The 22,497-nt window shown below is 43.4% G+C and overlaps 1 protein-coding gene across 1 annotated transcript in view; it reads left to right on the forward strand.

Moving 5' to 3' along the window:
- Positions 1-22,497, forward strand: part of CARD11 (caspase recruitment domain family member 11) — a 70,983-nt gene that overhangs the window by 43,954 nt on the left and 4,532 nt on the right. The window contains exons 13-23 of the mRNA XM_077828977.1: positions 3,633-3,685; positions 5,897-6,029; positions 6,653-6,854; positions 12,986-13,112; positions 14,182-14,422; positions 14,836-14,932; positions 16,041-16,130; positions 17,443-17,575; positions 18,158-18,337; positions 21,167-21,291; positions 22,191-22,306. Coding sequence (XP_077685103.1) covers positions 3,633-3,685; positions 5,897-6,029; positions 6,653-6,854; positions 12,986-13,112; positions 14,182-14,422; positions 14,836-14,932; positions 16,041-16,130; positions 17,443-17,575; positions 18,158-18,337; positions 21,167-21,291; positions 22,191-22,306 — 1,497 coding nt within the window. The remainder of the gene's footprint in view (positions 1-3,632; positions 3,686-5,896; positions 6,030-6,652; positions 6,855-12,985; positions 13,113-14,181; positions 14,423-14,835; positions 14,933-16,040; positions 16,131-17,442; positions 17,576-18,157; positions 18,338-21,166; positions 21,292-22,190; positions 22,307-22,497) is intronic.

The raw sequence follows: 22,497 nt of genomic DNA on the forward strand, positions 1-22,497 counted from the left end.
CCCCCTTGATTCCAGGCTTTAACCTTGGGAAGAGTAATCCATTCCATGGATTCAGTTAGGGGGTATTCCCCAACTAACTGTTATCTGTGTCATTGTTTTACCAGTCCTTCTTGGTTTCTTTAATTAAACTCCATAGGAAGTACCTCCATCATAACCAAACATACAGAAGCCTGAACCATATTCATAACAAATAATACAGATACTTCCCAGTTCATCATAATTGCTGATGTGTCATTTAAGTTCAGACTTCCTTTTAAAAAAAAAAAAAAGCAGAAGTCCTGGGACCTGACCTTGATATGTGTTCATATGGGATTGTAGCACCCCAACTGCTGCTATTGTTGTCACACCAAATATTGGTCTTTTATTAGGAAATGCAAAACACTGGTGTTCCGGACACACAGTGAAAATTTTTTTAAACTTTATTTTTATATAAACATATAACGAAACAAAACATATATAAATGCACGCACAACATGGAAATACCATATAAATAACACAATTCAGTGTTCATTATTTGTAAAACCTGGAAGAAACAAACAAACCAACAAACACAAACCTGAACCCATAGAGGTCATGCAGGGTATCAATTTTTAAAGTGACTATCTAAATAAATAAGTGAGAACATAACCTATGAGTATCGGGGACTAATATATACTGAACTGCTAATGTATGCAATAGTTTCATGTGTGACCAAATTTTTTCCAAGCATTTCTATTAAACAGAGTAATTTTTTCCATTAATGCAGTAGCAGAGAGCTTACTAAGCCAGTCTGTGTTTGAGGGAGGAATTGCAGATTTCCACTTTCTCAGAATAACTCTTTTGGCTACAAAAACAGTTACTGCAATCCATTTATTCATGTTAACTGGTAATCCCAACTCATCCAGCACTCCTAACATCAGTGGAAATTTTAAAAAGCGAGAAATACAGAAGTTAAGGTTCTTACTAAAATGTTAACTTTGGTACATTGCACATATGTAGCATTTTTATTTCTATTTTTCTTCGTAAAATCTAGGGTATTACATTTTTGGTTGTTTCATTACATGTTTACTGTAAAATGTACAACATGTTGCCATAGGTACTTAATTTTTCACATTTCCTGACTCTCTTTGGTTTAACTGTGCCCTCTATAAATTGTGCTGTTGTGGGGGCAAGAGGGTTGCATGTGATAGCTATTTTTATAAAGGCAAAGGAGAGAGAATAGGCAAATGCCAGTGCTTTGGTAACATTAACACATAAATGGTCCCAAAGAGGTTCTGAAGTTCACACCTCATTGAGGTTAATGGGGTGGAAGAGGAAGCAGAATTCACATCCCTTTGAGACAGTTTTCAGCATGGTTGAGCTGAGAGGAGAGAGCAGCCCATCTGCATACAAGGTGTTGGCTGTGTGTCAGCATGTGAAAAAGATAGACATTTAGGCCACTGAGTTGGGCTGCCCCCGTTTTTGAATGCCCAGGCTGAGGCAGCTTGGGTCTAGTTTTCAGAGGAGCAAGCCCTTGTGCATTTGAAGTCACTAGGAGCAGAGGGTTCAGAGCCTGTTTAAAATCAGAACCAACGTATCTCAACCTGGGCACCCACAATCAGTGGCCATTTTTGAAAATTTGTCTTAGTTTTTTCAAACGAAAACTTAACATTTGCAGCATGCAGTAAAAACTATAATGGCATCTTAAAATCATAGTATCTGCCATGTTCGCAAACCTTTGGACCCATGACTGTCTCTAGTTCCAGATGTTACGGCACTGGGGTGGTTTTTTGTTTGTTTGTTTGTGGAGCTGTGTGTGTTTGTGAGAGAGAGAGAGAGAGAGAGAGAGAGAGACTCACATTTCCTTCATGCAAGCTGTCCCAGCAGCACATCCTGTTTCTGTCTGACAAGACAGATGTGCATAGTGTCCAGCAGAGTTAGAGTCTACATATTTAGCCAATTGGATCACTCAATTGTCTGGACCTATAATAACTGGGCCTACAAATTTACCTGAATTGTGAGTTCAGTGGTGAAAAGTGAATGAAAGTTCGTAAAATGTCACAATAACCTATAATAACAAATGTTGGAGAGAAAAGATGCAATAGGAAAACAGACTGAATTAGTCTAAACAAAAGGTGCTACTAATATAATTCAAGGACTCTTAAGATCATGCCTGGTAAACCAGAGAAGTGTGGGACCGGAATTTAATGAACCAAAGTTGATGTGTTGGAAATTAGGCCTAATTGGTGGACAGAATAATGAGGCGATGGGCTATTCCACCCATCATTCCCTTTTGGGGTCCTTAAGAGACTTTGGGGGTAGCAGGGTAAGCTGGCTACCATAAAACTAGCTGATTAAAAGACAGAAGATAGGGAAGGAGCAAGCCTCATCATCATGGCTACCTCCCGCACCATCTCCTGGGACCCCTGATCTTTGTCATCCGATCCTGAAAGGTGTCCTAACTGGGCCAATAGAGAGGGACCAGATGACATCACCTTCTACACTGACTCCAGCTAATGCCAAATACAAGCTGGGTGTGAGACTTTGTCATCTCCTGTGTGTCCTTTTCCTTCCCCACCTTGTTTCACCTTCCTATCCTCTCCTTTTCCTTCTGTCTAATAAGGAAAGCCTATTACCAAAAAGGCAACTAATGCAATGCCCTAAATAGCCCAGTGCTGGTACCAGTTTGTCAGGTCTCAGAGTGACTGATACTACCAGGTGCTGGGCCTGTGTTTTTTCCAGCAGTAAGGCTGCAAGTCAGAGTCAACACCAGAAATGGAAATTGCATTGTTTTTAATCTTGGCTGATCTTCTTCATGATGAGCAGCATCTTACTCCCTTCTCAAGAAGTCCCTATGAAGTCACCTATTGTGTAGGAAGGTGCTGTTCAGTAACTGTAAGGGAATCACAATCTGGCCCCTTATTTTTATTTTTAGTAAAGATGTCAGCAAGACCCGAAGTGGCTAGTATTTTGTCATGGTGCCTGATCCAACTTCCATTGAAGTGATGTATCTTACCGATTTCAAAGGGATTTGGATTGGGACGATGGTTGTGGAGTGGGAGGTTCTGCACATAGCCAGGTACACCTAGACATTCCTCTGATTTCACCAGACATTCCATTGTCAAAGGTCCCTCAGAAAGACCCGTGCAGCTGTTATAATACTGCAAGTACACTTCAAAGGTATAACTAAAATAAATCATTTTTATTGCTCTACTTGAAGCCCTTCCCTTACATTTTGGACCCAGTGTGGAATAAAGCACATAGCGGTCTAAAGCAGTACTATGCATGCACTGTATCAAAGTGTTCAAAAGAAGAACTGAAATAGTAAGTGCAGATCAACCAGTTCAGGCCACCAGAGACCACAGTTTCCTTCCATCTGTCAGAACCTTCACTACCTCTCTGTCAACACTTCTTCCTTCTGAACTTCCTGCTGCTTCCCGCGCCTCTCTCTCCTCCACAGGCCTCTCTAGATAATGTTTCCTATGCAGCCTTCCTGCTTCTTCCCCATGCCACATGTGTCTGTAAAGCTTAGTCTGTTGGTGCTGTCCTGCTGTTTCACCTGCCACCTTCAACACCTTCTTCCATCACAGAGCTTCCTCAGTCAGAGCCTACCGATACCGGCTGAATTTTGAAAAGTGAGTCTCTCTCTCTCTCTCTTTGTGTTTTAATTCCAGTCTGGCTGAAGAGGACAATGACAGCTTTGCCTATGATACTTTGGAACTAGATGGTAAGTGAGGGGAGGATACCAGTTTGTAACCTTAGCTCTGAGCCATGATCATCGTTCCTTAACTCACCAGATGCAGATACTATCCACCAGCCCCTGTGATCACATAAAGGTATAACACCTCCTGGATGTTGTCTTCTGTCCCATCTAATGGCACTTAGAAAGAGATTAATGAGTCTGCTACAGCCTTAGCTAACAGCTATGTGACTTTCAGCTCACGTAGTAGAGCTAAATGTGGAATTTAGCTCCCGAGGTTTGCTCCTGGGGTCTGTCGGTGTTACATATGGTTGGAGGAAGGCGGATACGTGATATGCACTGGCTTTCCATTATCACAGGCAGAACTGGGATCGGAGAGGGATGCCTGATGTTCACTGACCTCCATTAACACAGGTAGAACCTCAGCAGGGATATAAAGGACTCCCACCCTCACACCTTTTGGAAAGGTTTCAGAGTAACAGCCGTGTTAGTCTGTATTCGCAGAAAGAAAAGGAGTACTTGTGGCACCTTAGAGACTAACGAATTTATTTGAGCATGAGCTTTCGTGAGCTACAGCTCACTTCATCAGATGCATACCGTGGAAACTGCAGCAGACTCTATATATACACAGAGAATATGAAACAATACCTCCTCCCACCCCACTGTCCTGCTGGTAATAGCTTATCTAAAAGCCATTTCCAGCACAAATCCAGGTTTTCTCACCCTCCACCCCCCCACACAAATTCACTCTCCTGCTGGTGATAGCCCATCCAAAGTGACAACTCTTTACACAATGTGCATGATAATGAAGTTAGATAATGGCCTAACTTCATTATCATGCACATTGTGTAAAGAGTTGTCACTTTGGATGGGCTATCACCAGCAGGAGAGTGAATTTGTGTGGGGGGGTGGAGGGTGAGAAAACCTGGATTTGTGCTGGAAATGGCTTTTAGATAAGCTATTACCAGCAGGACAGTGGGGTGGGAGGAGGTATTGTTTCATATTCTCTGTGTATATATAGAGTCTGCTGCAGTTTCCACGGTATGCATCTGATGAAGTGAGCTGTAGCTCACGAAAGCTCATGCTCAAATAAATTCGTTAGTCTCTAAGGTGCCACAAGTACTCCTTTTCTTTCTACCTTTTGGAAAATGTAACAATTAAGACCAACTCAATTCACACAAGACTCTCTTTTTTTCATATGGAATATGGAATAGACCCCAGTATGCAGGGATTGTAATGACCAGAAGTGACATTCAGTGCTGAAAAGGAAACAAATGACAATTGAACCTTGTATTTTAGAAAATGGTGTTGGAGCACTGGCTGCAGAGGGAGCTGCAGCTTGTTTCGTCCAAACCTCTTTTAGCGGGAGTCACAATGAGAAGTGATATAGGGGCAATGGCTGTGGAGCAGTTCTCTGAGCCCAGCCTTTCCCAGCAGGAGTTGCTATAGGGAATGGTGAATGGATTCTGGCTGTTGGAGGAAGAGGTAGTGTGGACTAAGCAAGGGACTGGGAACCAGGAATTCCTGAGTTCTCATGCTGGCTCTGGTCCAGGACGGATGTGTGATCTTTGGGCATGTCCCTGAACCACTCTGTATTTCAGTCTATCCATGCACAGAGTGGGGATAATGATGCTTTTCTTCTTGGGCTGTTGGGACCATTAGTTAACGTTTATAAAGAATTTCTCAAAGGGATTGTTACATTCCATCATTCTTTCACTATTCCAGTGGCCCTGGAGCATTTATGGAAAACCATTTCTGTGGGGCTGCTAATTTACAAGGTGCCTTACAGATATCAATGCATCCTCTGTCCTAACAGTCTAAATAAGATGGGACACAAAAGCACAAGAAAAAGCCGAGGTTTGCACTTCAGAAGAGGAAAGGCAAGATGGTGATTAGTGATAAGAAGGAGGGGGGAGCGATTGCTTGAAGAAGTGGTCTTAGGGAGGGATTTGATTTGGAGGAGAGAGAAGGCATTTGGCTGGTAAGGACTAGGTGACTGTTCCAGGCTTAATAGACAGCATGACAGAAATATGAAGCTGAGAGTGACCAGATAGACTTTGGATGAGGGGGATTCTCATTCCTGCCTCCAGGGCTGGTGGATCCCATTCCCTGCTGTGAATCAAAAGAATGTGTCTCTCCCCAATCCTTGCCCTGGGATCAGCTACGCCTGCACCTTTCCCCAGTCTCTGTTTCCTCATGGCATTGGGAATTCCTTCTGATTTTTGTGTCCTTTTTCAGATGACAGTCATGACAGATACTCTCATGGAGCTCCCTCAGTGCACTCCTCCTCTTCCTCTCACCAGTCTGAAGGAATGGAAGCCTATGACCTTGAGCACGTCAGCTCCATTTTTAGGAAGTTCTCTCTGGAAAGGTATTTTGGGGATGCTGGTTTATCTGCCCTAGGCTGATCTGGGGACATAAAGGCTACCCAGGGTAGGGTTGCCATCTTTAAATGCAAGATATTAGATCACTCCATGAATACCAGAGGCTGGGATATCATATGGCATGGTGATATCACAAAGTTGCATGGGCAGTTCGCTTCCTCATGTCACAGTGCAGCAACACAACACGTTATGTGAGGACCGTTTATCCTGCAAACTGAGGCTGTGATTGACTGTCATGATTATCTCAGAAAAATCAGGGGAGGCAAGTGATCTGAAGAAAGTAGCTTCACCCTAGTGACCTTGTTGTCTCCCTGCTGCTAGTTACTAGACGCTGTGCCATTATATATCTGAAGCTGTTCAGTTTTGTTTTGGCATTTAGGAGGTGCCCAGATGCAGCTCTCTAGTACAACTTATGTAGTAGTGTAGCAGAGAGGACAGATTTCTCGGGAGTATTAGATCCTAGTGCTTGATAAATGTAGAAAGCTCATTTGCATGCCCCGTTCCCTCCCCACATTTATCCTGAGTGGAGAATTTCTCTGCTGGTCCCAGACCAGTTGAGAGAAGCTGAGAACTGCATTGTCTAAGCTGTTTGTTTGTTTCATGAACACAGACCTTTCCGTCCTTCTGTGACATCTGTTGGTCGCATTAAGAACTCTTGCCACACTATCCAGCGCATCACACTGAATGGAGACAGCCTCAACTCAGAAATCACTCTGCTGGGGGGGAATGACAAAGGAACCTTCATCAGCTCTGTCAAGCTGGGATCCCTAGCAGAGAAAGCAGGCCTCCGGGAGGGACATCAGCTGCTTCTGGTGAGCATTAAACAAACAACGAACAGTGTGTGCTCATTGCACTAATCCCCTTTGTTTCTTTTTTCTTCTTTTAATTCTCTAGTAATGACAAAACTTGAGTGTCTCTGCAGCCGATATTCCTACATCTTTAGATCCAATCAGGAATCCTGCTGAGCAAGTCTGGAAGTGGGTGTATTTGTGGGCTTCCCAGACACCTGCACAATTACAGCTTACAATGACTCCAGCTGGAAGAAGCTGGGACAGGAGTGACTGTCCCCTCCTTTTACACCCTTCGTTATAGTGATACCCCTTGGAAAAGACTAGCACGGGAGTGGCCGTGAGCTTTCCCTGTCACCTCTGTCTTGTGTTTGCTTGTTTGTTTTCTCTTGTTCAGTCTGTAGAGGCTGGTAGGAGGCAGCATGCTGTGAGAGAAACAGAGCCCTGATTGGGCAGCCAAACAGTCAGCCAGCGGCACAGGTGCAGCAAACAGAGCTGTAAACAGGGGAGTTTGAGTGGGAGTGTGTAAGGGGACTATGGGGGTAGGGATGGGTGGTCTTCTGATTTTGATCTGGTGTTTCTTTGGGTCTTTGGGTCTTTGTTTTTTCTTTCACAGGAATTTAGGCAGGAAAGCTATGGCAGGTACAGAGGCAGCAGTGGTAGTGACCCAAGCCATGGAAGAGACAATGAAGATGACCGGACGTGGAAGCTGTGGGATGTACATGATCCTACAGCGGGTACCTGAAAAAAGCTTTGTTTGTATGAAGTTCCACTTGATAGAGCTGATGGAAGAGAAGATCTGGGCATGGAGATGCAGGTGGAAATTGTGGTTGAGTTTCGAGGGGGATTCGAGAAGATGATGGAGCAAAGGCAAGAGGAGGCTGCAGGGGAAAGTCAAGACTTGCAGATGCAAGCTAGACTGAAAGGACTCAGAGCAGAGTCTGATGGGTGAGGAGAGTGGTCAGTGGAAGCATGTGACTACAAGAACCAGGCTGAGGAAAAGACCAGCTGGTGAAGGAGAAATAGAGCTCAGGAACAGGTGTGCCAAGTTGGAAAATGAAGAAGGGGCACAGCAGGCTGTAACTGAAGGAGGGAGGGCAAGGAAGAAGAGAAGAGTTGCTAGTCCTACAAGAAGAGAGGAAGAGTCAATGGAGATAGCCGGAGTTCAGAGCCTCAGGAGGATGCAGGATGACTTGCAGAAGGTTGTAAGGGAGAATAGAAGACAAGAGGACTCGCAGCCAGAAAGAACAGGAGGAAGGCCGGAAAATCATACCAGGAAAGTGCAGGTCTACACGACTGGGGACTCCCTACTAAGAAGAACAGACAGGCTTGTCACTACGGCTGAACCAGAGAACAGAAGGGTGTGCTGTCTGCCAGAAGCTAAGATATGGGATGTGGACCTGAGGCCGAAGAGGATCCTAATGGAAGCAGGAAAGAATCCACTGATTATCCTTCATGTTGGAACAAATGACACAGCTAGATTCTCACTGGAACATATAAGGAAATGAGGCTCTTTGATGTGCAGAGGGATTCTTCCCGTCCCTAGAGGAGGAGAACGAAGACGAGACAAAGTTATGATGATCAACAGATGGCTCAGGCAGTGGTGCTATAAGGACTTTGGGATGTTTGACCATTGGGAGGCATTCATGGACAGAAGACAGTTCTCATGGGTTGGACTCCATCTGAGTAGGAAGAGAAATAGATTTCTGGGATGGAGGTTGTCACAACTCATTAAAAGAGCTTTAAATTAGGAACTCAGGGGGAGATGGTTGGCAGATGCTCATGTAATCTCCATATCTGCTTTTAACAATAAGAGGAAGGAAAATCAAGGAAGAATGGACACAGCAATGTAGAAAGGAATAGCTAATATTTTTTTAAAAAGCAGGGGGAAGTAATCCAGGAAACTACAGGCCTGTTAGTTTGACCTCAATTGTATGCAAGGTCGTGGAACAAATTTTGAAAGAGAAAGTAGTTAAGGATATAGAGATGAATGGTAATCAGGATAAAATACAACATAGTTTTACAAAAGATAGATCTTACCAGACCAACCTGATCTCCTTCTTCGAGAAGATAACTGATTTTTTTAGACAAAAGAAATGCAGTAGATCTAATCTATCTGGATTTCAATAAAGCATTTGATACAGTTCCACATGGAAAATTATTAGGTAAATTGGAGAAGATGGGGATTAATATGAGAGTTGAAAGATGGATAAGGAACTGGTTAAAGGGGAGACTACAACATGTCATACTGCCAGGCTGGATCGAGGTTACTAGTGGAGTTCCTTCGGGATCGGTCTTGGGACCAATCTTACTTAACAGTTTTATTACTGATCTTGACACAAGTGAGAGTGTGCTAATACAATTTGCAGATGATACCAATTTGAGAGGTATAGCCAATACAGAGGAAGACCGGAATATCACACAAGGAGATCTGGATGACCTCGTAAACTGGGATAATAGAAATGGGATGCAATTTAATAGTGCAAGATCATGTTTAGGGACAAACAACAAGAATTTTTGCTGTAAGTTGGGGACTTTTCAGTTGGAAGGACAGAGGAGGAGAAAGATCTGGGTGTACTGGTTGATCACAGGATGACTATGAGCTGTCAATGTGATGCGGCCATGAAAAATGCTGTCCTAGGATGCATCAGGTGAGGCACTTCCAGTAGAGACAGGGAAGTGTTAGTACCATTGCACAAGGCACTGGTGAGAGCTCATCTGGAATACTGTGTGCAATTCTGGATGTGATGGGATCCCCAGGGTGCAGCCTGAACTGTGCCCTCTGAACTCTCTCCAGCCTGGGTTGTCTCTCAGAATGCCTTGCTAGTGACCTGCAGCAAATCCCTCCAGGGGCTGTTATCACTCAGCACAACCGCATGTGGAGACCCAACACCCAGCTAGATTGCATGAATGCTTCCAGAGCCACTCATGAATCACATGGAGAAAGGCACCAGAGCCAAATCCCCCCAGCTCCCAGCACTGTACCTCAGGAATATACCGTCTTGTGCTGCTCAAGATGAGCAGTGCAAATTCATTAATTGGTTCACCTCTTCATCAATGGAAAGTGGATATACACCAGCCTTTGTATAAAACCTGAGCACATTTACCACACACTTCAGGCAAACCCACTGGTAAAGATAAACAATTGGATTGACTACAAAAGATAGATTTTAAGTGACTATAAGTGATAGGCAAAAAGTCAGAGTTAGTTACCAAAAGAAACAAAATATAAGCACACAGTCTAAACTCTCAACCCTATTAGACTGGGCACCAACTAGACTACGCAGTTTTTCTCACCCCACTGGATATTGCAGTTCGTAATATACAGATTTGTCCCTTAAATCTGGACCAGTCTACTCTGTTGGAGTCTTCAGTCTTCTTCCGAATGTCTTGGTTGCTTTCAGCATAGGTGGGGGCAGAAGAAAGGCGAAGCATGGGCCTGCTCTGTTCTGTTTTATACCCTCAGTCCCATGTGCTTGGGCAACACACAAATTCAGGCATGTCTGGTGGGCATTACTGAGTCTCTAGGCAAGGTTGAGCAATTCCCCTGGTGTGGCCTCGTGCAGGTGAGTCATTGAATTGTAGCTCCCTTGCTGTACAATGGCTGCTGATGGTTGTATGACACCCCTCCCAGGCACTGGTTACTTTCCTTGCTGTTGCATCTGGGGATCTAATATCTGGCTGATTCTCCAATTTACAGCATGTTTTAGTGACAACCATACAACACAATTCTCATAACTTCATATGCATTAATGATATACATATATGGATAGAGAAATTACTTTCAGCAGATCATAACCTTTCCCCTGATACCTTACAAGGCATGCTTTATATGTAAGATCATGATGATATAAAAATGAGGAATATGGGGATTACAGGACGCTCCCCCAAGGTATAGAATGTCACACTGGATATCCCATGTTTAAGAAAGATGAATTCAAACTGGAACAGATGCAGAGAAGGGCTTACTAGGAGGATCCAAGGAATGGAAAATCTACCTTATGAGAAGAGACTCAAAGAGCTTGGCTTGTTTAGCCAAACCAAACAAAGGCTGATTGTTCTCTATGAATACATCAGAGGGATAAATACCAGGGAAGGAGAGGAGTTATTTAAGTTAAATGCCAGTGTGGACACAAGAACAAATGGATATAAACTGGCCATCAAAAAGTTTAGGCTTGAAATTAGGTAAAAGTTTCTAACCATCAGAGGCGTAAAGTTGTGGAACAATCTTCCAAGGGAAGCAATGGAGGTAAAAAACCTAACTGGCTTCAAGACTGAGCTTGATAAATTTATGGAGGGAATGGTATGATGGGACTGCCTACAATGGCATGTGGCCCATCTGCAACTGCCAATAGCAAAAATCCCCAATGGCTGGAGATGGGATACTAGATGGGGAGGGCTCTGAGTTACTACAGAGAATTCTTTCCCAGGTATCTGCCTGGTGGGTCTTGCTCACATGCTCAGGGTCTAAGTGATCACTATATTTGGGGTCAGGAAGGAATTTCCCCCGGGTCAGATTGGCAGAGATCCGGGGCGGGGGGTGGAGGGGAGCGGGGTTTGCCACCTTCTGCAGCATGGAGCACAGGTCACTTGCAGGTTTCAGCTAGTGTAAATGATGAATTCTCTGTAACTTGAAGTCTTTAAACCATGATTTGAGGACTTCAGTAACTCAGCCAGAGGCTAGGGGTCTGTTTCAGGAGTGGGTGGGTGAGGTTCTGCAGCCTGCAATATGAATCATAGAATCATAGAATATCAGGGTTGGAAGGGACCCCAGAAGGTCATCTAGTCCAACCCCCTGCTCGAAGCAGGACCAATTCCCAGTTAAATCATCCCAGCCAGGGCTTTGTCAAGCCTGACCTTAAAAACCTCTAAGAAAGGAGATTCTACCACCTCCCTAGGTAACGCATTCCAGTGTTTCACCACCCTCATAGTGAAAAAGTTTTTCCTAATATCCAATCTAAACCTCCCCCCCTGCAACTTGAGACCATTACGCCTCGTTCTGTCATCTGCTACCATTGAGAAAAGTCTAGAGCCATCCTCTTTGGAACCCCCTTTCAGGTAGTTGAAAGCAGCTATCAAATCCCCCCTCATTCTTCTCTTCTGCAGACTAAACAATCCCAGCTCCCTCAGCCTCTCCTCATAAGTCATGTGTTCTAGACCCCTAATCATTTTTGTTGCCCTTCGCTGGACTCTCTCCAATTTATCCACATCCTTCTTGTAGTGTGGGGCCCAAAACTGGACACAGTACTCCAGATGAGGCCTCACCAATGTCGAATAGAGGGGAACGATCACGTCCCTCGATCTGCTCGCTATGCCCCTACTTATACATCCCAAAATGCCATTGGCCTTCTTGGCAACAAGGGCACACTGCTGACTCATATCCAGCTTCTCATCCACTGTCACCCCTAGGTCCTTTTCCGCAGAACTGCTGCCTAGCCATTCGGCCCCTAGTCTATAGCGGTGCATTGGATTTTTCCGTCCTAAGTGCAGGACCCTGCACTTATCCTTATTGAACCTCATCAGATTTCTTTTGGCCCAATCCTTCAATTTGTCTAGGTCCTTCTGTATCCTATCCCTCCCCTCCAGCGTATCTACCACTCCATGTGCAGGAGGTCAGACTAGATGATCCTGATGGTCCCTTCTGACCTTAATGTCTACAAGTCTATGAGCTGTTATCCTTTAAACTGTTATACCCAGTAGCCACTTCTGCCTGGAGAAGCTGTCATTGTGGTAGCTCTGTGTTTTGTCCAGCCCCATGGCTTGTGCACCGTTCCCTACTATAACTCCTGCAGAAACTGGACATACTATGAGCTTCCCCCCACCACCAGGATTCCTATACCCTTCCCTATTGCCGCTCTTGATAGGAGAAGCTGGGAAAGGAATAGCTGCCAGCTTAACCTAAAGCCATCATCCCTATACCATTCCCAGTAGTGACTCCTACTGGAGAAACATGGATTATCATGGAGTTACAGTTCCATCAACTTCTAGAATTTCTAGAGGAGAGAAAAGAAGCTACAGACAAATAATTTAAATGTAATTTCATTGCTAGCAAAAATAGGCAGGTTGTTTAATCTAGAAAGGAACTATAGAATGTAATGGGTGACATAGTTGGCTCACACACTGAGCTCACAGCTAAGAGTCTCTCTTTCATCTAGCTGGAAGGCTGCATCAAAGGGGAAAATCAGAGCGTTCCCTTGGATACCTGCACAAAGGAAGAAGCTCACTGGACAATTCAGAGGTGCAGTGGATCAGTAACACTCCAGTATAAACCAAACCATGAAGGTAAGACCTGAAGTTTGGCTCATCACAGATTGCCAAAATTCTAGTTAAGGCAAGTCCACTGCTAAATCAGAATCCACTGAGCCAAACTTTGCTTTTAGTTGTACTGGTGTAAACCTGGGGTAAAATCCATTGGTTTCTATAGAATTACTCCAGATTTACACCAATGTAACTGAAAGCAGAAATAGCCCATACATCTGGCATTCCAAGAGTCTGCAGAGCTTAGTGGGTGGGTCATTGGAAACAATAATCACAATGTGCCAGATGATTTTTGTATACTATTTTCTGTGATGTAACATGGTGTGCTAAGTTTTCTTTTACACCTCTAAAGTCTGATTTAACAGTTACACTTTGGAGATTACCTTGTTTATTACTGTTGCAGTTTTATCTTATCTTTAACAGCTGAAGTGCAGGCATGGTGAATGGAGTTTGGTTTTAATGATCATGGCTTGTAGGAATAATTTGGTATTTTGGATTAAAAATTACATTCCAAAACCCATTTTTTACTTGTGTAGCTATGTTGGCCCCTTCTTTATTCTGGGCAGGGGAATTCAGTTGTACAGATCATGCTGGAAGTGATTGCTTTGATTTTCTTTTGATGTTTAAGTAGAAAAGAATATCACACTTTTTTGAGCACTACTTGGCTGCTGATAAAGCATGTTACAGATTGTGGGAGTGCCAGTTACAGCTGCTAATAAAGTGAATAGCCTGCCATTAGACCGCCTGGTAGAATTCATGTTATATTTGCAGGATGCAGCTTAAGCTTTTCAGCCTGTGACTTTGTTGGGAAGTTCACTGTTTTGTGGATGATTTGTATCTAACCTATCAGAAATGTATCCTTACAACAGGATTCTCTTATGGACTGGGGTACCTGCAGCGTGAGCTGCTCCCAGACCATTCCAGCTATCACTCTAGAAGTATGAGTTTCCTCTCGGAAGTGCCCTATCAATTTAAACTAGGATTTCAGTGTGGTGAACTTCTACCACAACGGTGCCTACTCATTGAAATCTAGGAATACAGCAGCACTTGGCCACAGATTGACCATGCTTGGCTCCTTCCTTTGTTGCTACAGGTTACAGGAAACTGCTGACGGAACTGGAAGAAGGATTGATCACATCAGGGGACTCATTTCACATCCGCCTGAATCTGAACATCTCTAGCCAGCTGGACTGCTGCTCCCTGTCAGTGAAGTGTGATGAGATTGTGCATATTCTTGACACCATGTACCAGGGGAAGTGTGAGTGGCTGTGTGCCAGAGTTGACCCTTTCACTGACAGGAATCTGGAAATGGGGACCATCCCAAGCTACAGCAGGTGAGCATAATGCAGGCTGAAATAGGACAGTGACCATGACCATGAGCAGCAACTATATGAGCACTGTTGTGTAAATCAGTACCTGCTATAATGGGGGGAGTTGCAACTCTCAGAGTTGGTGGTCAGGACGGGTGTTTGGTTGAAAGGTGAGCATAAGGGTTTCCAGATTTTATTAAGAGACTGTGAGTTTCTCAGAGAGCAGGATAGGAAGATGTACAACGGAGACCCCCTTTTCCTCAGCTCCGTACCACAGTCCTGCTGACTATTTTGTTCCATGTCTTTACTGTGTGATTCAGCCATTCCTCATTGCTGTTCTCTTTAGTCTTTTCCCAAACAGTGATCATTGCTTCCACTCTTCCTCTAGATGGTCTCAAATGCATCTTCTTGATCCACATGTTCACTGTTTCTTGCAGAGCCCAGCAACTCTTTCTGGTGAAGCTACAGCGGTTGATGCACAGAGGCAGCAGGGATGAGACGGAAAGTTCATCCAACACTCTTCGAGCACTCCGGGTAGGTCTCCACAGCCAGGGTTTTTCCACACCAATTGTTCCAGCATTCTTTATTGATCACTACTTCATCTTTACATTACATTCCTGTTTTGAATCACTCTCTGTAAGCTTCCTTTAGTCCACCCTGTGGGTAACTGTCTTGTGTCTCCATTCCTTTTACCCACAGTGTTCCCTGCTCAGAGGCTAGCTCCAGTGTAATTTTAACTCCTGATGCTGGCAGGGAGAAGTCTCCACATATTTAATATCCACTCTACCTGGTCTCTAGTCTCTTTAAGTCTTCCACACCTCAAACCTCCCAAAGGTCTTTCCCTCAATCCTACCTGGGGAAGAAGCTATGTCTTTAGAGCTAATAATCAGAATTTCTTCTCTCCTATCTTGAACAAGCATCTAACCCCTAGAGTTCTCTTTGTCCCAGGCCCAAAGAATCTGTCTCCTCCAAAAGTATATCCCGTGCAGAGAAGTGGGATTACTGTATCTCCTGTGCATCAGGTCTTCAGACCTTTTCCCCTACTCACAGTGATACTAGGTTGAGTCTATTCCTTTAGCCCCAAGAGTTCCTATTATCTACACTAGTACATTAGTTTTCTGCTGTATTAGCCACTTTGTGTGCACCTAGCCCTCCTTTAACACACTTTGGGATCACACGTAAGAATGCTTCTAATAATGCAGAGATGCTACAATCACCATTTGGATTAGACTTCAAACAAGGCAAAGCACCAGAAGGTCCTCCAGTCTCCACTGATCAAGTGTCAGGGTAGATGGCAATCATTGGCATAAAAGTGTTACTGGATGCAAATAGCCCTGCCATCCCACAGCAAACTAGTCACTGCACAGGTGGCCTCTGGTCAAATCTCTAGTGCAGACACAGTCACAGAGCTTCCTCTGAAGAGAGGCATGTGGTGAAGTAGAAACAGGAGCAGAGTTTCTCATCATAGGCAGTGCTAGGTCTGTAGTTTGCACAGAACACTCCTTGGCTTTGTAATGGATATGAATGCTAATGAGTCACTATCTCCTTAACTGTAAATAGCCAAATAGCTGCTCAAGGCCTGTTTTGTTTTTGGATGCTGCAATTTACTGAAATTGATCTTTTCCTGTACAATTCTTATCAGAATACACTGCAGCCAGAGGACCCACAGAATGACCCCAAAGCCAGCCCTCGCCTCTCCCGTGCAAGCTTCCTTTTGGGACAAATTTTACAGGTAATAAAGTTAAAATTCTCCTCTACAAAACATCAGAGCATGATTTTTCACTGGGAGCTCTGAGTCAGACATCTCTTTGTGACATTCTCAGGTATCATGTTCTCTGAGTCTAACTTCCCATGTTGGAGACATTGTACAAGTGCTTATGATTGTGACAAAGAGCTTTAACATATGAGAAATCTGATTGATTTATACTTTCTAACTGTCCCTGTCATGCGGGACCTTTAGCTTTTAATACTCTCATCTCCATTATTAATATAATCTGGATATAGCATACAGCCCTGCCCTGAAGGGCTGAAATGGACCTCATCTGAAGCATGACAATAAATTCTCTTGGCCAGACTAACTTTCTTGGTACTTAGGAGAATGAAATCCCAGAAGAGAATAGCTTTTTAATTGCAGGGGCAGATATCATGGAGAGGATGGAGAATGGGTGGGTGAATGGTACGATTCATAGATTCCAAGGTCCAAAGAGACCATTGTGATTATCTAGTATGAACTCCTGTATAACAGGTCATTGAACTTCCCCCAGACAATTCCTAGAGCAGATCTTTTAGAAAAACATCCAATCTTGATTTTAAAATTGTCAGTGATGGAGAATCCACCATGACCCTTGGTAAATTGTTCCAGTGGTTAATTACTCTCACTTAAACATTTGCTCCTTATTTCTAGTCTCAGTTTATCTAGCTTCAGCTTCCAGCCACTGGACCATGTTATGCCTTTCTCTGCTAGACTGAAGAGCACACTATTAACAAAAATCCCTAAGGGCGTGGTTCGGAAGGTTAGAGAATGCCCAGGTTGGGGAATGAATATTTGGGTGGATGGTGGATGAAAGAAGCATTTTGTTAGGTGTTAAATTCTGCTATAGGAAAAAATGTCGAGTGCTGACAAGCTAAATGTTGGGGGTTGCAATAAGTTAAGGGTACAGAAATGGGGAGAGTCTGTGGAACTGCTGTGCTAACATTCATAGTGGGCATGCTACTCCCCAGTGAGTCCAGCTGTAGTAACTCGGTTGATGCCGGAGGGTTTTGAGAAAGAAATAGAACATGACTCATAAGTAGAGAGAACAAGAGGGAAAAAATCCCACAGGGAATAACAAAAGCTGAAGGTCAGATCTATGTTGTTTAAAATAGCCCTGGAATTCAGCCAGCAGCTCTGTGGAAGCGTTGGTGAACCTGTAGCCTTGTTTTTGAGGTAATTCAAATCTGGTAGATAATGGAAGGGGACATGGAGCAAACAAATATGTGGAAGAATAAAAAATATAATTCCATAGAATGGATGAAGGTCAAGCCCCTTTGTTTGCTCCTTTCAGTTTGTTAGCAGGTCTGAAAACAAATACAAACGTATGAACAGCAATGAGCGAGTCCGCATTGTCACTGGCTATCCCTCCAGTCTGGCCCGGACCTCTTCTGAAGCAATGAAGCTGCTGCCTGATAAACTGGAAGGTAAGGACATAACAGCATGACAACATTTTACACTCACTTGACATAGGTTAAATGACTACACAGGTGGAAGGTAGGGCACAATCAGGTCCGAGGCCTTTTCCATCTCTAATTTTTATGTTCTTCTGCATCTGACTCAATCCTTGGATTTTTCTGGAGAGGCAGGGGGAAGATAGCCCTTGAAAACAAGTCCGCTGGACTGAAACTGCCTATTTTGTTAACAACTGTTCCTAGGTTCTGTCCTGTTCTTCCTCCAAGGAGGCATAACTCCAAGTAGTGAATTAGAGTTGAGCAAAGGAAAATTTAAGCTGTTAATCAGGAAAAATGTCTAACTGAGTGGTCTATTTAGCTGTGAAATAGTCTCCTGAGGAAAATGACGAGGGGCCTATTGCTTGAGTCATTTACAACTAGACTGGACATTGCACTGGAGAATATACTGTAGGGGACAGTACTGCTCTGGGTGGAGGGATTGATATAATGACCAAACATGCAATTCCCTTCACTAACATATGTGATTCTTCTACATCCTTCTCCCAGTACTGGTGAAGAACAAACTAGATTGTAAACGGTCTCCTCTTTACTCAGATTTGGATTCAGAAAGTGAAATCAATAAGAGCCTAAGTCTGATCCCCTATAGTTTGGTGCGACCAATCCACTGTGACCGCAGGCGCCCGGTCCTCTTCACTCCCACTATGCTTGCAAAGACCTTGGTGCAGAAGCTTCTCAATTCTGGAGGTGCCTTGGAATTCAACATGTGCAAGCCAGGTAATTGTGTAAAAGATTGCAGTGCTAAATTTACATGCTAAATTTAGCAAGCCGTTTTACTATGCTAAATTTAGCAAGCCTTTTTACTGTAGGTATACAAATGCCAACTGCTGGGGACTGCTGCTGCCATGTCACCACACAGGGTAGCTCTGGATCCTGTAATGTGACAGTTTGTAAGAATATTCTGAATGTGTCTGAGATATCCATCATAAATGGTCCTGAGGTGCTGTCTGTGAACGTTGTACATGTGTATGTTCTATAGTTGTCATGATACACTCCAGGGACTGGCATGTTGTGAGTGCTCTTTGTCAGTACTAATGTGTTTAACTCTAGGTAATGTGACATTTTGATCAGCTCGTGTCTAGCTGTTGCTATAATGATGAATATCTTCCTTCCAAGCAATTATAGGTTTCTTTCCAGTCCAGGGCATGAAGATCTTCCATTTGATCTTCTCCAAAGACTGGGTTTTTGAGTGAAACTCTTTCTTGTTAACTGTTTACCATTCAAAGCAGTATCCTGTACGTGATTGCTCTGGGATACTACTGTCACCGCTCCAATTAAGCGCCACCTGAGTTCCACTCACCAAACAGCTATGAGGATCCAAGTGCTGAATCCCTTGTGTTTTAAGCCTGCAGACGAAGAACAGAGTACAGTCACTACCCTGATTTAGGGTCCCTACACACCTTCAGCATATAGATCTTAATCTGGCACCCCCTCTCGAGAGCTTAGACTGCATAGCCCAGTCCCTAGAACCAGTGCTGGGCCGTCAGGATATGTCTTCACAGCACAGTTACCTCGGGTTATAACTTGACTGTGACCACTAACTCAATTCCCATCCACACACATAAATCTCTAGCTTGAATTGGTGCTGTAGGCTTGGGCTAGCTAGCCCATTGGTGGGGTCTTGGGCTGAAGCTCAAGTGCTTCTGAGTAATACAGTAGGGATGCAACAGCTTAAGTTGCAACAATTCCACAGCAACTAATCAAAACGCACCCTCAGACTCCTGCCATAGCTTAAACACACCCTCTTTCAGAACACCACCTGAAGTTTTGAGGCTTCTGGGTTTCCTCTTGGGGGCACATGGTAAGGCGTAGCACATAGCACATACAGACTTCGCAGAGGATTCTAACACATTATTGCTCTTTCTTAATAGCATTAGACATACATTCCTATACACAAATAATAAACCCTACGTGCATTGCCCTGCCTTAGTTTCTTCACCATTCTGGAGCATTAGAGAGTCAGAGTCCTTTGAGGCCATCAGCATCCTTCCGTTGCAGTGCATGATTTGTGTTCAGAAACATGTAGCCTTCTCTCCAGGCTCACCCATGCCAACTTTGGCTGGCCAGTCCATCCTCTTCCCCTCTCCTACCCACACTTTCTGTGTGTCTCTCTGTGAGCCCTTTCCTAGCCTTTCAGTTCTTCGGTCAGGTGACTCCTCAACCAGCATGTTCTGATGATCCCAGACCATTATCAGGTGACTTCATTGCCAGGTGATCTCTCCCCTGACAAACCAGTTTTCCTGGTTGGGAACCTGTCGATTGTCCAGGATGTTTATATTTGAATAGAAGACCATCTGAGTTAATGACCCACTGTTGTCAGCTCTGTATCAATATCCTTTCGAATTTAGGTCCAACGCAGAGGTAAAGAGGTCACAGAGAAGGTAACAAGGCCCCACATTCAAAATGGAGTTTTCAGCTTGGCAGAGTTACAGACAAAGAATTCATAATCCCACACAAAAATAATAAACTATACAAACAGATTCCCCAGACCATCACAACTACCTCATGAAGAGAGACTCTTAGGTTAAAAACCATCTGTTCTGAAATCCAAGTACCCTGGTCTGTGTTGTTATGAACAACTTAGACTAATATAAATACAGTATTTTTAAGAGTCTAATTTACTCTCTGATATTTGTATGGTTTGTTTACTATTCTGCATTTCATGCACCTTGGACAGTGAAATTGTCTGTTGCTAGTCAGAATCATAGAATCATAGAATATCAGGGTTGAAAGGGACCTCAGGAGGTCATCTAGTCCAACCCCCTGCTCAAAGCAGGACCAATCCCCAATTAAATAATCCCAGCCAGGCCTTTGTCAAGCCTGACCTTAAAAACTTCTAAGGAAGGAGATTCCAACACCTCCCTAGGTAACGCATTCCAGTGTTTCACCACCCTCCTAGTGAAAAAGTTTTTCCTAATATCCAACCTAGACCTCCCCCACTGCAACTTGAGACCATTACTCCTTGTCCTGTCAGATTGATTTTCAGATTCGCAGGCTCTATACAATGCTATAGAGTTTGGTTTGCAGTGTTTATTTAGTATGAGTAGAAGAGCTGGGTAAGCTTTTTGGGGGAGGGACCATCTTTCCGTTATGTGGTTGTCCAAGACCTAGTTCAATGGCACTTGGACGCCTTGGCCCCATGGCAACATCAGTAATAATGTGGTGATATAGTAACATATTACTGTGTGAAATGCTGTCTCAGCTACTGTGTAATATTCCAGCCTTGTGATTTGGTGCTGTGGAACATAATTGCTCTTGGATCTTAGGTGTTGGTATAGTTTTTACTGCATCATATTGTCATCATTTGGTGCCTTGATTGTGTTGTGGTGATTGCTCAGAAATTCACTGGGGCAAGCCATATTTGAGGTACTGAGCCAAGGCTTCAGTTCAATTAAATGAATGAAATGAGACCAGCACTCAGAAAGACTCTTGGTCTTCTTTCACTGTACCATCAAAGAGTCTTGTCTGAATTCCCGCTGGACAGTTTCCTAGGTGCACATATTATGTGAACCTACTAAGCTTGCCTTCATCCCCCTCCCTCTCCAGATATTGTAACAAAGGAAGAGTTCCTAAAGAAGCAAAGGACGGAGACTGTCATCTTTTCCAGAGAGAAGAATCCAAACACCTATGAATGCATTGTACCTGCCAATATTGAGGCCGTCACTGCCAAGGTGAGGGGAGTGGAATGTAGCCAGTATTTAGGCTGTCTGTCTACAGAGCGGGTTGCTTTTCATAAACAAAGTGGTCAATTAACTGCCACATTAAGGGCTTATATTTTCAGAGTAACTTCTTTTTTCTCCCTTTCTCATCCTGTTCCCAGATTTCTATTTATCTTTCCCCAAATAGCTTTAGCTTTGTGCAGTTATTTTTCCTTTCTTTTTGATCCTTAACCATATCCTTTTACATTCGCGCTCTCTCTCTGTGATGGCCTACTTTGACATAGTGAAATACCCTTTCATTTCCTACCCATTCTTCCCTAGTCAGTCCCCCTTTCGTTTTATCTGTGTGCAAATGCAAAAGAGAGAGACAGGGACCTAGACAAGGAAAAGGATAGACTGGGACACAGAGAGAGACAATGATATGCAGTATAAAGATAACATTGTCAAAGACAGAGAGATAGCTTCAAATACAGTGTATTTGTTACAGGGTGGAGAAAAAAAGGAGGATTAAAGTGAGTAGTTGGTTGTTTTTCAGAAGAAATTACAGTATATGTTCTCTTTGAACAAAGACCACACCTGTGCATGTGAATATATAATATATGTATGACTTTATTTTTTTATTTATAGTATTTTAGCTTGTTTGTTATCTTTAGATCGAGTCACTCATTTTTAAATCTTTGCAAAAGGAGAGCTCTCATACTGAGTATTAAAATTAGCTTTTGTCTGATTGGCTAGTTTTGAATTCATGGGAGGAGTTTGGACCTGAAATGTACATTTCATTTAAAGGTTTTACATCAGGTCTGATGAATGAAGAGCAATTCACCTGACCCTGTTGAGATATGTCTGTCTGTACCACAAGATATTAGTGCTGTGGATGTTCCCTCATGACCCTGTTATGATTTTGTTTTTAGAATAAGCATTGTCTACTGGAAGCTGGAATAAGCTGCACAAAGGATTTAATCAAAGCCAAGATATATCCTATTATTATCTTTATCAGAGTCTCAGAGAAAAACATCAAGAGGTTCAGGTAACATATAAAATCTTTCAAACATTTGCTATTCTGTCTTTGTCACTGAATAACACTATAGTCCAATGACTTTATCATTGAGAGAGAGAGAGCTTCTTCTTGCTAATCTAGTACTTCAGTATGGCACGATTTCCTCTCATGACTCCTCCCTAGAAATATGACCACTGGAGTAGCTATGATTTTCCCCAAAT

Source organism: Eretmochelys imbricata, chromosome 10, assembly GCF_965152235.1.
Source record: "Eretmochelys imbricata isolate rEreImb1 chromosome 10, rEreImb1.hap1, whole genome shotgun sequence".
Classification (NCBI taxonomy): domain Eukaryota; kingdom Metazoa; phylum Chordata; order Testudines; family Cheloniidae; genus Eretmochelys; species Eretmochelys imbricata.